Source organism: Tiliqua scincoides, chromosome 7 (assembly GCF_035046505.1).
Source record: "Tiliqua scincoides isolate rTilSci1 chromosome 7, rTilSci1.hap2, whole genome shotgun sequence".
NCBI classification, from domain to species: Eukaryota; Metazoa; Chordata; class Lepidosauria; order Squamata; family Scincidae; genus Tiliqua; species Tiliqua scincoides.
The window spans coordinates 64,614,860-64,628,627 of record NC_089827.1 but is presented as its reverse complement, the minus strand read 5'-3'; the positions used below and the strand labels follow the sequence as shown (position 1 = coordinate 64,628,627).

The 13,768-nt window shown below is 40.4% G+C and overlaps 1 protein-coding gene across 7 annotated transcripts in view; it reads right to left on the bottom strand.

Moving 5' to 3' along the window:
• The window catches only part of NR2C1 (nuclear receptor subfamily 2 group C member 1), a 32,220-nt gene that overhangs the window by 15,306 nt on the left and 3,146 nt on the right, over positions 1–13,768 (bottom strand). For 4 of the 7 annotated variants that reach the window (XM_066633419.1, XM_066633420.1, XM_066633422.1 and 1 more), the window contains exons 2-10: positions 13,333–13,389; positions 11,730–11,800; positions 10,248–10,323; positions 8,790–8,897; positions 6,825–7,055; positions 5,965–6,046; positions 2,854–3,033; positions 812–977; positions 639–729 (exon numbers count right to left, since the gene is read on the bottom strand). In XM_066633419.1, the coding sequence (XP_066489516.1) occupies positions 639–729; positions 812–977; positions 2,854–3,033; positions 5,965–6,046; positions 6,825–7,055; positions 8,790–8,897; positions 10,248–10,301 (912 nt within the window). In that variant the 5' untranslated portion in view covers positions 10,302–10,323; positions 11,730–11,800; positions 13,333–13,389. The remainder of the gene's footprint in view (positions 1–638; positions 730–811; positions 978–2,853; positions 3,034–5,964; positions 6,047–6,824; positions 7,056–8,789; positions 8,898–10,247; positions 10,324–11,729; positions 11,801–13,332; positions 13,390–13,768) is intronic. The other 3 variants (XM_066633423.1, XM_066633424.1, XM_066633425.1) reach the window with 2 other exon arrangements.

Here is a 13,768-nt window from a genome sequence, read left to right as displayed (position 1 = left end):
TGCCATAGAGAGGGAATCTCTTGCATCCTTAGGCAATCACAGAGCCTGTTGTATTCTGATGGTGGATTTATATACTGGCCTGATATTAGCCTTCTCCAACAGTCTCCCAATACAGTATGTCACATTTCTAATATAAGGGAGAAAGGCTTAAGCTATTGGAACAGGTTGTTCTGCATTTTGAGATATATTAAATTGGGGGATATAATCAGTCAGGTCTGTTTTTAAAAGTTAGTTCAAGGAAGCTGGAGGTTGATGGTGAAGCTGCCAGAACAGACAAGGTAGAAAAGATCAAGTAGCCAAGGGCAGGGTAAGACACAGAGTTTGGGCAGTGACCAGTCTTTCAGTCTTTCACAAAAGACTAAGAAAACAACTTGAAGCCAAGTAGGCCCAACTTGATATGCAAGGCTGAGGTTGTGGTATGCAATGCTCCAGCCCACTTCCCAGAAGGATTCCCATATGCGACTGTCTAGCAAAAGCGTTCCCTTTCCTCTCCTGCCTTGTTCACACCATGAAGACATGTAAACATTTTTCCTAGATTTCTCAAGATGCAAGACAGAAGACCTGCAGCTTTATAAAAATGGAAAAATCCATTCAATATTTCTAGGTTTACTTAGTGAGCAAGGTACTTCATTATATACCTTATCTGGAGTCATCAAAACTGTAGGCTCATTCTTTATACCAGACTGATGAATATTCACGAACATGCCAGATTCCAACATTCCTGTGGACCTGAAATAAAAAATGCACAATATTTGCATGAAATCCTGAAAAATGCCACAAAAGCTCCCTAATTCACAGAAGCATTTCATACCTTGCAGTTTCACTGTCTGTTACAAAGGTTGGAGTTGCAGTGAGTGGACTCCGTAAATCTTTCCGTATGTAAATCTTTTCTGTAGATGCTGCACAGTTTGAAGACTTTTCTCGTGATACTTCAACAGGCTTCCTCTCACACTGGACAGCTACAAAAGGGTGTGGAGCTATCAGTAATAATCCAAAATTCACACACAATTAGCTGTAAAGTTGCAAACTATTTTCTGGAAAACTGTTTTGATTTTCATTTACTACTGCCAACTTCGTAGTTTCAATAACTGTAAAGGATACCCCTATCTCTTAAAAAAAAACATAATATCAAACCTAATTTCTAGTCAGTGCAGACATAATGCTTGTGAACTCTTAAGCATGGAGGTACTGATAACATTTTACAAACCCTTCCCCACCTCTTCCCCTCTTGTGCATAAACTTCAAATGCCACAACTGGCCTTTAGCTGTGGTTAACACTAACAAGGATTCCTTTCTAACCAGGATTTGAAGTTAGTTGGCAAAACCTGGTTAGCATTAACCATGGTTAATGTTAGTTTGGTTTAGCATTTAATCAAAACGTTAGACAACAGTGCCAAGTCAGTTTATACACTTGTCAATCACTGAAAATGACAACTGAAAAATTCCATAGAAAATCTTTTACTTGGAATCTCTAAGACATGAGTTTTCAAATTTTCTCCCTTCAGGGAATACTTTTCACATCCATTTGTCTGCTGAAGAATTGAAGGATCTGTCAAAGAACACTTGCATATTGCAGCGTTCTGAGAGGGTACAACCTCTAACTCATATGGAACATTGCCTATGTCTTTTGGACCTCACTATGGCTCCACATAAACCAAGTATGTGCCCTAAAACACATCTATGTACCTCTCTGACTACATGCTGCCAAAGAACAAAATATTTTTCAGGAAAGCTTGGTAACTATTACTAATAGACACCCCCTGGTAAGCTTCTGAGAAAATGGAGGATTCCATGGAACACAGATTTATAGCCACTGCTCTATGAGAAACTTTTACTTCTTAATTTGTCTGCTTATTTAAGTACCTAAAATCAGCAAGAGCTCCCTCTCTACCATGCAGCATGTGAGCAAACAGAACACATGGTGAAACATTTTTTATGTCCTTTTGGTGGGGATGAGATGAGAAAATATTGCAAGAGCTTGAACATCTTCTGGAAATAGTGCAAGAAGTTTTTGTTATTATTGTTGGACTGCTGCCAGTAGGTTCTAAACAGTTAGGGATTTGTTAAGACACTCTCCACAAGCTTGGGTTACTTGCAGACTTAGGGCCCAATCCTATCATTCTCAGCGCTGGCAGTATGCGTGTAAAGCCAGCTCTGGACATCGCAAACATGCCATAAAGCTTGTTTGTGGCACCCGGGGAGGAAGGAGCACCAACACTGAGCCATGAACAGTAAGTATTGGACTCAGTGCCAAGAGGAAACCCATGATGAGCGGCTGGCGGTAAGTAGCACCACTGGGTGGTAGTGTGGTTTTCTGGGCTGAGGAGGACCAGCTGGCCTGGGAGAGAGGTGGAACTAGCGAAGGCCTCCTCAGCCGGATCCTATGCCCCACATTGGGCTGCAAAGCCCGACACAGGGTTTCGCAAGTCTGCGCTGGCAAAACATCTGCCACAGACTTGAGTAGCCCCATTGTGGGGCCTGGGGCTTTCCTTGGGAGAAGGGGACAAAGTTTCCTTCCCTTGAGGAGACCTCTGGCAGTCTTCCTGGCCCCACTGGACCTCAGCGTACTCAGTAGCCATTCTGGTGCCACTGCACCCAGTGGCGCCAGGGAGCTTAGGATTGGGTTGTTAAAGTCTGACTGCATTTTGCACCTGCACAGAAGCTAGTGCAAAGTGGCCACTCTGGAAGTAGCTTAGGTCTTTGTGGTAGTATCTTGCCAACACTTTAATTTATCTCCAATTATGAAGTTGGATGACTTGGGAGTGGCCTGTACAAGACTGATACAGCACAACTATTCCAAGTCTTCCAAGAATCGCCCCTCCCCAATCAACATTAGATAGTGCTCATACTTACAATCTTGTTTCATTCCAAATGCAATACATCTTTGTAGCCTACAGTACTGACATCTGTTTCGATGGTGTTTATTAATCACACAGTCTTTTGCCCCTCGGCATGAATACACCAAGTTCTTCCGTATGCTTCTTTTAAAAAATCCTTTGCATCCTTCACATGTCACTGCTCCATAATGACGTCCTGATTGCATAACACACAAAATACATTATGCAAAATACGTTACTGTTATATTAATTTTACATCAACCAAATTACTACAAAAGAAAAGGCATAGGTCAGAAGAGTATTACTAAAATCAGAGCACATTGAAACATTACAGATCAAAACATTTTTATCGCCAAACTTGCAACCGCTGCACAACAAAAAAGTTGTTCCTGTTCTGAGTGGCGCTTACCATTCTGCCATGTTGCTGCTAAACTGTCCATCTGATTACTTCAGCATTGTATTATTTAGTTACTTCCGCATTATTTCTAAGGGGTCTGTGGATGGGTTTTGAAGGGTTTGTGAACTGGGCATGAAAATTCTTGGGTGTGTATGTTCTTTTTTCTGGGGAAAGGCTCCACAGTTTTCATCAGATTCATGATTAAATCTCAAGACTTATGGCCCAGCAATTACATGTGCACAGATCTATTCCATTTCTGTTCACCACAAATAATAATGTTCCAGGGACACCGCATACAAATACTCTCACGCTCTATACTTTTTGCAAGCATACCTTTATCTTATATATGGATAAGTAACTTGTAAAACATTCTCTGTAACAATAAACTTATTGTATTCCCTCATAGCAGTTGATTTTTCACTTTGATATTGCCTCCGCTATCCATATGGTATAACTGTTTACATTTGAAAAATGTTTATCAAGGTTTTCCATTTAAAAGACATATCCAGTATCAACACATTCACACAGTATACAGATATAAGTATGTTGTAAGAAAAGTCTCATGGCACCTATCTGAAGAAGAAGGTTAAGGACAAAAAAGGACATGGCCAAAGAAGCACTTAACATGTATACGCAAGTACAGAGCAATAACGATGGTAGCAAATGAATATTGCTTTTATATTTTCAAAGCTGAGAAGCTGACTAGAGAAATTTTAAGCAAACTAAACAAAGGGAGTCAAGGAAAAAATTTGTCCCCTAATATACAAGGATTACCAATCTGAGAGCAAATAGCTTCAGGGGAGTAATTTTTGGCAGGAAAATAGCACAGAGGAAAAAAGTAAGATGTCCCCATCACATCACAGTTGGGAGCTGGAGGTACTGTTTTGCAGTGGTTCCGCTCCTACTTGGAGGGTCGGTCCCAGATGGTGGTGCTGGGGGATGCCTGTTCGACACCCTGGCCCTTGAGGTGCGGGGTGCCACAGGGCTCAATTCTGTCCCCCATGCTATTTAACATCTACATGAAACCACTGGGAGAGGTCATCCGGGGCTTTGGAGTGGGGTGCCATCAATATGCCGATGACACCCAGCTCTATCTCTCCTTTTCTCCAGACTCCAGGGTGGCGGTTGAGGGCCTGGAGCGCTGTCTGGAGGCAGTGAGGATCTGGATGGGGGCTAACAAGCTGAAATTAAATCCGGATAAGACAGAGGTTCTCCTGGTTCGGAAATCCTCGATGCAGGTGCTGGACTATCGGCTTGCGCTGAATGGGGTTGCACTCCCTCTGAAGGAGCAGGTCCGCAGCTTGGGGGTCCACCTGGACTCGCAGCTGCTCCTGGATTCCCAGGTGGCGGCTGTGGCTAGGGGGGCCTTCGCTCAGCTTCGGCTGGTGCGCCAGCTGCGGCCGTACTTGGATCGTGCTGACCTGGCCACGGTGATCCATGCCTCGGTGACATCGAGATTAGATTATTGTAACGCGCTCTATGTGGGGCTGCCCTTGAAGACGGTTCGGAAACTGCAACTAGTGCAGAATGCGGCGGCCCGTGTGGTTACTGGAGGTAGGTGGTTCGACTCTGTCAGTCCGCTTCTCCAGCGGCTGCATTGGCTGCCCATTCGTTTCCAGGCCCAATTCAAGGTGCTGGTATTGACCTTTAAAGCCCTATACTGCTCTGGGCCAGGGTATCTTAGAGATCGCCTACTCCCGTACAATCCGGCTCGTCCTCTTAGGTCATCAGAGAAGGCCTTTTTACAAGTGCCGCCGCCTAGGGAGATACGTGGGGCGGCTGCAAGAAATAGGGCCTTCTCAGTAGTGGCACCAATGCTATGGAACTCCCTTCCCCCTGACTTAAGAATGGCTCCCTCTCTTGAGACCTTTCGGCGAGGCCTGAAGACCCTTCTGTTTAAACAAGCCTTCTGAGTTCTCGGCCTTTTAACATCTTTTTAACGTCTTTTAATATTTTTTACAGGCCTGATTCTTTTATGACTTGCTGCTGCTCTATGCTCTTTTTACCTATTTTTACTCTGCTGTTTTTTTTATGATGTGTTAATATGTTTTTATTTGTTTTTTAAATTATGTTTTTAATATGTTGTAAGCCGCCTTGAGTCCCTTCGGGGAGAAAGGCGGGGTAAAAATAAAGTTATTATTATTATTATTATTATTATTATTATTATTATATGCTGCAGTTCCAGCTTCCCTGCACAGCTGCTTTTGGCTAAAGAGTAGCACTTTCAGTTTGAAGCACACATACATTTGTGCAAGCATCTAATTTAATCGAAACGGAGGAGTGATTTTCCCAGGAAACAGTGGAGCAGTGATTTTCCCAGTCAAAAATCACATACCTTCCTATACCATAAAAGAAGATAGGGAGCTTGTGAATTCCATTTCCTGGCCAGGGCAAAATTGGCAGCCATCAAAAAGAAAAAAAAAGGTTGTGGGTATTCTCGTATGTATAGAAGTAAGAATTGCCACATTGTGGTAAACTTAATTTGATGATTTAACAAATGGTAGTATATTAGAACACAAAAAGGAATTTGTAGATGATAGATCTATGCTTGGTGTCTTAAACAACAAGGATACTTTTAACTACAGTTGAAAGAAAACACCACTTCCAGTGCAAACTTATGCATGTCTACTCAGAAGTAAGTCCCACTTTGTTCAGTGGGGCATGCTCCTAGCAAAGTATGCATAAGATTGCAGACTTAGCTTTGCATACTAGAAGCACAAAGTGATTTACCTGAAGCCTTGTCTCCACAAACAACACAAAGATCAAATACTTTATTTAGAGTTTGTTCTGTGGAAGAATTGTCTGTTAAAATCTGAAAAAGAATGAATTTATTAAAAATATTATTCTCACTTTTAACTCCTCTGCTTCAATTCATATCTACAAGCCAAGCACCTGACCCAGTGAAATTAAAGAGTATGAAGTGCAATTCTTCACAAAGGTACAACTTAGATATTTATAACACATTTGTCAGAAGACATTAAACTACTGGTATGCTAATAGGGTGGATGCAGCAAACAGGAAAAAAAATGTTATTTCAAAATGCTACTTTATAATTTGAGTTTCAGTTACCAAGTGACACCACTAGTACTGCTTTTGACTTTACATGCTAATTTTTATCTTTGTTCACTGAATCATGCAGAGAATTAAACTGAATGCCCCAATTATTATTTACCACTTAGGAAATCTACCATTTCAGATGATCAAATTGCACATTTGGCTTTACAAACATTACTATCCTGCTGTGTTTTTCTGAATCACCTTTATAAAAATATAAAACAGAGTTACATTGCTCACATGACTAATTGCCATGATGGGATCCTTGAAACGATGTTAGCGAAGATACACCACCAGCAATGATCACAGAAGAGAGGCAGTGTTTCTGCCGCACCTTGTAGCTTCCCAGAGCTCAAATTACAATTTGTTATCATGAGAAAAATGCAACTCTTGCACCACTTATCACATTCAGAGCCCTTGTAATTCCATAATGGGTTGTACCCAGTACATAATCCCATCTTACCCTCTGGTTTTTTGTGACAGATACATATATAATAAATAAAATATCTAAGTTCTAACAGCATGGGTCACTATACCTGAATGTGTTGCGCAGATATATCTGGGGATGCAAAAAATAGCTGGTTGACCCCTGCAGCATCTGGCGTTGCAAGGAACACTTTTCCTGGAGTGGCATCTTGTCTGGCAAGGATCACTTTGCTTGGGGTAGAACCATCATGATTCGTTAATATGAACTGCTTGCCTGTTGAGGTCTGATCAAGTGCTGTAACAATCTGAATCTTCTGTCCAGTTTGCTGATCAGTGACAATCTGGGAACATACATGTCTCAAGTTGACATACTAGTTATGCTCAATACCAAATGTGGCCTGATGTAATTATTGTGTGGTCAAGTATGGTTGAAGAGAATGGAACACGTACTTCACAAATCAACAACCAAGCCAAAGCTTTAGCATTATGTACACTCAAAATCTGTAAGTACCTGATATTCAAGATAACTTCACATTTTTACAGAAAGCTCCACAACTCTCTAGTCTGAAACACTGAAGAATCTGAAAACTGCATGCAACATCTGTGGCCCAGCTACTTTATGATGAGAGACTAGTTTCCCATAATCTGATTCTATGCATGTTTACTTGCAAGTAAGGTGCACTGTGTTCAACAGGGCTTACTCTTATGTAATTTTACAATAAGAATTTCAGCCTTAGTGATTAGAACTAACAGTTACAGCAAAAATAACGGCTGGTGCTTTTATATCTTCAAAAAGTAATGTACATTTTATCTGAAATGCAATCAGCAATAGATCACATTACAATACTCTCTTCTAAAACAATTTAACTTACATGACCATTTTATTTACAAGAATGGGATTGAGGGGAAAAGGGAGAATTTCAGTTGTGGTAAGAAAATCTACAATGTTCTTTCTTTTACAAATTAACAACAACATAATGAAGCTGTGGTTGTTTTGAAGAAATTGTGTGCATTCACAGTATAACTTAGGCTTAGGATAGCCAAGTCTCACAGTTTGTCCTGAAGTTTCAGGACCTGACCTTCCTTTCTCCTAAGGAAGTTAAAGTCTCACTGAAAGGAATACCAGCCAAGAGCCACATTATTTAAAGTTCTAAAATGCTCTTCCAACCTGTTCTTTTCTTTCTCTATGTGGAAGGGAACGCACAGGCTGCCAGAGCAGCAACAATCCCAAACTACAGAACAGTTAGGAGATCTATAAAAGAAAAAATTCCATGAAATGAAGCTCTGCCCTGTGACAAGAAGCTCCTCCTCCAAGTTATTATTAGTTATTATTATTTATTATTATTAACAAGGCACCTTACCATAAAGAAACCTGGCAACTCAATCCAAAGCATGAGTACCAGTGGCAAGCAGCCTTTCTCCTAAGCAAGGGACAGGAGAGGGAAGAAAGCAAGTGGAAAAAGCAATCACTGCCCTGAGAGCAGTGATGAAGTTAAAGCATTGTGCAAAGTGACAGCTACCATTGCTGCTGCTTGATAAGGGTACATCTGAGTAAATGAAGGCAAAGAAGCAAATGCACTGGTTTTAGGCTGTTGAGCTTGCTTTTCTTAGTAAGAAGATCATATCACAAGAAGAGTATTCAGATTCAATCAGTATTACATAACCTGCTCTGAGCAAAAAGTTATAGGAATGGTTAGAATTATTATGCACTGTACACATTTTAATAATAATATTTAGTATACAGCTTTCAATTGTTCACAGTGTTGCTTGCACTTTGAACTGTTTCTTATTAGTCCTCTTAAGGAAAGCTCTAACTTAGACAGAATCCAGGTTGGTGTACCACTGTTCTTGAGCTGTGGGAGAGTTATGCAATGGTTGGAGATGTTTGTTTCCAGTGAGTAAAATAGGATTACAGTCTAAGTCTTATTGAACACAATGGGCTTACTTCTGAGTAAAATAAATAACAGTTTTCAAACAACCTCTTTATTCCTTGTTCAGCAGTTTCAACAGCTTGTGGTAACCATGGTATTTAGGAAACACATTTCAACAGCTAAAGTACTTGAGATGCAACATACCTGTATGCGCTGTGGTAAGGAGAGACTTGTATCTGCAGGAACAATCTGAATTCTTTGTGCTGTTCCATCCATGAGAGTTTGAGTGACAGAGCCTTGGGAATGTGCTATCTACAGCAAAAAAAACAAAAACGTATGTACACTAACCTGCTAAATTAACACCACTTGATCAGTTTCAGCAATGCCTTTCAAAATACCTCTACTCTAAGGAGCATGACAAGCTAACTCACAAAACAAATTTAAGAGCTGGGAATGTAAGACAGGGGTGCCCAAACCCTGGCCCTGGGGCCACCTGTTGCCCTCAAGGCCTCTCAATGTGGCCCTCAGGGAGCCCCAGTCTCCAATGAACCTCTGGCCCTCCGGAGATTTGTTGGAGCCCACACTGGCCTGATGCAACTGCTCTCAGCATGAGTGCGACCGTTTGACCTCTTGCGTGAGCTGTGGGATGAGGGTTCCCTCCACTGTTTTTTGTTTCACGTCTGTGATGCAGTAGTGGCAGCAAAGGAAAGGCTGGCCTTGCTTTGTGCAGACCTTTTATAGGCCATGAACTATTGCAAGACCTTCATTCATTCATATTCATCTTTAATATATTCATTTATGTAAACTTATGTAAATTTATTCAAATTTTAGATGTAAATTAATTCTTTTTTTTCCCCGGCCCCCGACACAGTGTCAGAGATACAGTGTGACCCACCTGCCAAAAACTTTGGACACTCCTGATGTAACACACCAGATAACCTGTTTGTCCTTATAAATAGAATTAGCAGCAGGTTGCCTTACAACTTCATTCTAGATATCTCCACTGGCACAATTGCCCGCAACTCTAGTACATAATTGACTGTTGCATCATCACAATGTATCATATCTTAAGATTTGCTAAACAACTGGTTCAAACCGATTGACTGATGTGTGTCATTTCTGGTCACTCACCTCTCCCTACAACAAGATGCCTGAATATCCATGAACTACAAGCAGATGTAGAATACAACTGTTTAGGACTGCAGTATCCAATGTGATGCCTCTGGGTGCCATGTCACCCACCTCCTGCTCTGTTGGCAGATCCCTTACTTGCATGCTATACTAAAACTTTACAAAATCAAGCTAAATGGAAACTACACATGGATACCCACACACAAAATATCACTTGTGAGAGCAGTCTTTGATACAAAACTGTAAGTATGACCGTGGCCAAAGAGGGTCAAGCTGCTATTTATCTACACAAGCCTTAATTGAGTCATCAACTGATAAAGATTTTAGAGGGTTAACCTAACCAAAATCACAATGAGCTAGCATTTTCTGCTCAGAAAACAGCTACTTTTTAAATGTAGAATTTGGAAGAAAGTACCCTAAACAACATCACTACCCCCAATACAGTACTTAGAATATCTGAACAATGAACTACAAGTGAGACTACATTGTGTTCGTATAAGTTACTGTACAACACGTCTGAAAAAGTAGTACCTCTCCCATTTGCTGTTCAATAATCTGATGGGCCAATTCCTCAATAGTTGCCATTATCGTCAGTCACCAGTATTTTCTGTTAAAAAGAAAGATATATTCTTATATCTGATAATGTAAGAGAGACAAAAGAGCAAAAACCAACAAATAGCAATCATGATTTTCCTAATGATATAGTACTACCACTCTGAAAAATGGTAGAGCTTATCAAACCTCAATACCGTACAGCAGTTCTAAAACTCGCAAAGAGTTTGAGCCCCACTGTAAGTTCTTGCTGGGGAGAGGCGAGGCAGCGACGTGATCACCAGAATCACGTCGCTGTCAAGGGGCTTGCCTAGACTCACCAGAGCCTGCAGCAGCCTCCCAGTGATGTGGGGAGCTCTGTGCCAGTCTCCGCAGGGCTCCCCAACATGCAGAGACAGTCAAAATAACAATTGCTCCCCACTTCCGGTTTTGTGATTGCAAACCGGAAGTGGGTCGCGATTGTTATCTGCACCAACTCTGCATGTTGGGGAACCCTGCAGAGGCTGGTGCAGGGCTGCCCACACCCCCGGGAGCCTGCTGCAGCCTGTGGTGAGTCCAGGCAAGTCCCTGCACCGCTTGACAGCAACGTGATTCTGGTGATCGCGTCGTTGCCTACCCCCCCTCCCCACTCTTTAAGAGAGCAGAGGCCAGGGCTCTCTCACTGGGGCATCGCAACGTCCCAGTCTGAAAACCACTGCTGTACAGTAACCCTATTCACAGATTACACCACATTATGGTCAAGCAGAATGATGTAGCCATGGGCACTTGTGAATGGTATACCTCAGACTTTTAGAGTAGACAAAAACATTTTGGTTCTAGCAAATGCTTCCACTGTATCAAAGCCAGCAGTCTGACCAAGACCAATTACGTCACATGGAAATAAATGTAGTGCCTGGACTCTTAAGTCTCATTGTTTTACTTGCCAGATATTAAAGGCTTGTTGCTTTCTTCTTTTTGGCAGGCCTACTAGTCAGCCTAAATAATTCCCATTCTACCATTTTAGTTTCACAGATGAGATACAAACAAAAGCAATTCTATAATCCAAATATCATATAGCAAACATCCTCCTTTTCAGCTTCAGAGATGCCCATAGCCTCTTTCAATAGAGTTTAATGTAAGAATCAACAACCAGAACCCTTGGAAGAAATATGGTGTGGGGCAAACACACTACCATCTGCCTTGACCTTCTGGGCCATTGGCTGTGGCTCTCATTAGGGCTACAATCCTATACATTGCATAGGGTGGCAGGTTTTCTGTGAGCCATGGCTCACAATTTGGGAACCACTGGTCTAATGGATCCACACAAAATCATGGTTCAGAAATTCTCCGGTTCCTCTTCTTAAGCCTATGCCTGCCCATCACTGCATGTGAATGACTATATAAGAGCAAGCAGAAGTCCTTTTTTTAAAAAAATGTTATTACCCTTTCATTTGAATTATGGCTGCAATGAAACAGACCTACCGCTTCTACTGAACAGGTCAGCTGTAACTGAGCGCCATTCACAAAGGAGGACAACATTTTCTAAACTTCACCTAAGGAATGTTTATAATGAACAATTGGTATCAGTTATAAGTAAAACATTTTCACAGATTTAAGAGATATTTGATAACCCTTTTAATCACCGCACTTTCTACAGACTTCCCCCATACAACCAGTATGTTCTTCTGCAACAAAAGTTATAAGTGCATTGATTTCCATTGCAAAGTCTCAAACTACCACTCACAGTATCATGCTTCAGCTTCTATACTTTTCTATTGTGTTTCGAAAGTGTAATCGATTTATGCTTTAAATGTTGGAGCACTGACATAACTCTAACAGAAATATTAATTCTGCTGACATTTTCACGCAGACGTACCTACTCAAAATTAATCTTTTAAATTTTGCTTAGTAGCGACAACTACTAATTTTGTTCAAAATCTTTCGCATCTATAATGCACAAAATTGTTTCAGTGTTACAAAACCTTTTTAATAGAGCAAAATCTTATTTAAATTCAGATTCAAAGCCTTCTTATTTAAAATATGTTCACACAAGATTTTATCTGCTATTTTTGATGGGTTACTAGTTCTCTGTGATTTGTTTAATTTGGGATTTAATAGATATACATTCTGTAAGATATGGAAACTCCTGTGTTTGAGGTTATGTCATTCCATAACATGTTAATAAAATGCAATCATTTTGAAAATTTATAGTTAGGATTTATGCCAGTTTGAAAATTTATAGTTCTGGGATTTATGCCAGTTACTATGTGCTTTCACAAATATGACTTGTGAATCATATGTAGGATTTCACAAGTGACCTTTAAAGGAAAGTCATATTTACTTTGGTTTTAAACCAATGTTTCACTGAGTTTGACTGATTTATTTAATACACATTAAAGTATATATCCAGCATGCAGATAAGGTATCAGTTCACCAACTTAATATCCACCAGATGTTTATCTTCCCTTTTAAAAAATGTTTCAGGAGTGAATTTTTGATCTATAAATACAATGGTAATGAAAATGACTGTCCCTTTGAAGATAAATTCAGCTGTTCCGATGTTCCAGTCTTGTCCAACTAGTGAGAATTCTTGATTACTTTGTACGTCACTCTCCTCCTCAATTGCTTTCCTATTCTCTGCTCTTTCCACAGGCAATGAGGAGAGTGCTATAAAAAGCAGCAGTACTGGCAAAACTGTGGTTGGAGTACAAAGAGATCACATTTGCTCATTTGCCTTCACAGAAGATTCAAGATACCCTTCACTAACATCTTGGCCCTTAGCAGAGCATGGCGGAAGACCTCTCCCAATCCAAGTTCTCAGCAATGCAAAGAACTTGAGGGGAACTTTGCTGAATCTGCAGAAAAGGGGCAGCTGCCATTTCCTGACAACCAGCCTGACTAAACTGTGCAGTCAAATTCTGTACGTGATTGAAGCATGGTATGACAATATCACAATACAATTTTAAGAGAAGGTACAGCCACCTGCTATTACAAGACAAGTAAGCAGCCAGTATGCAGCAAGTTAAAGAAGCGACTGTTTGCACTTTAAAAAGCCTGGATATCTGTAGGTTAGCATTTTGCTTACCGCAGGTACCAATGTTATATTCCACTTTCTGTATGCATAATTGCTTTCTGGAGACCCCTATGATGAAATAAAAAGACATTGTTTTACTTTTGAAGATTTTATTGTTTACAAAATGAGTATGGATTTCCCAATTTCATTCGCTGCAACACTGATTTATAAAAAATTTAGTGATTTGATGTGAAAATTTTTTCAAACATTGCTTTATAGAAAAAAGTGTCAACTTTAAACTCATAACACGTCAATTTGTTAAACATAAGGCAACTATATGTATAAAATTAAAAGCTCATAACCATAAGATCTGGTTCCACATTTTATTGCCACAACAGTATGGCTGTCCCAATTTTCACATAGATATTATAAAGGAATCTGTAACGTTTAATGGCTATCATCAGCACTGAAGCCTCGTATATGCAAAAAAAGAACAACTTAAGGACAG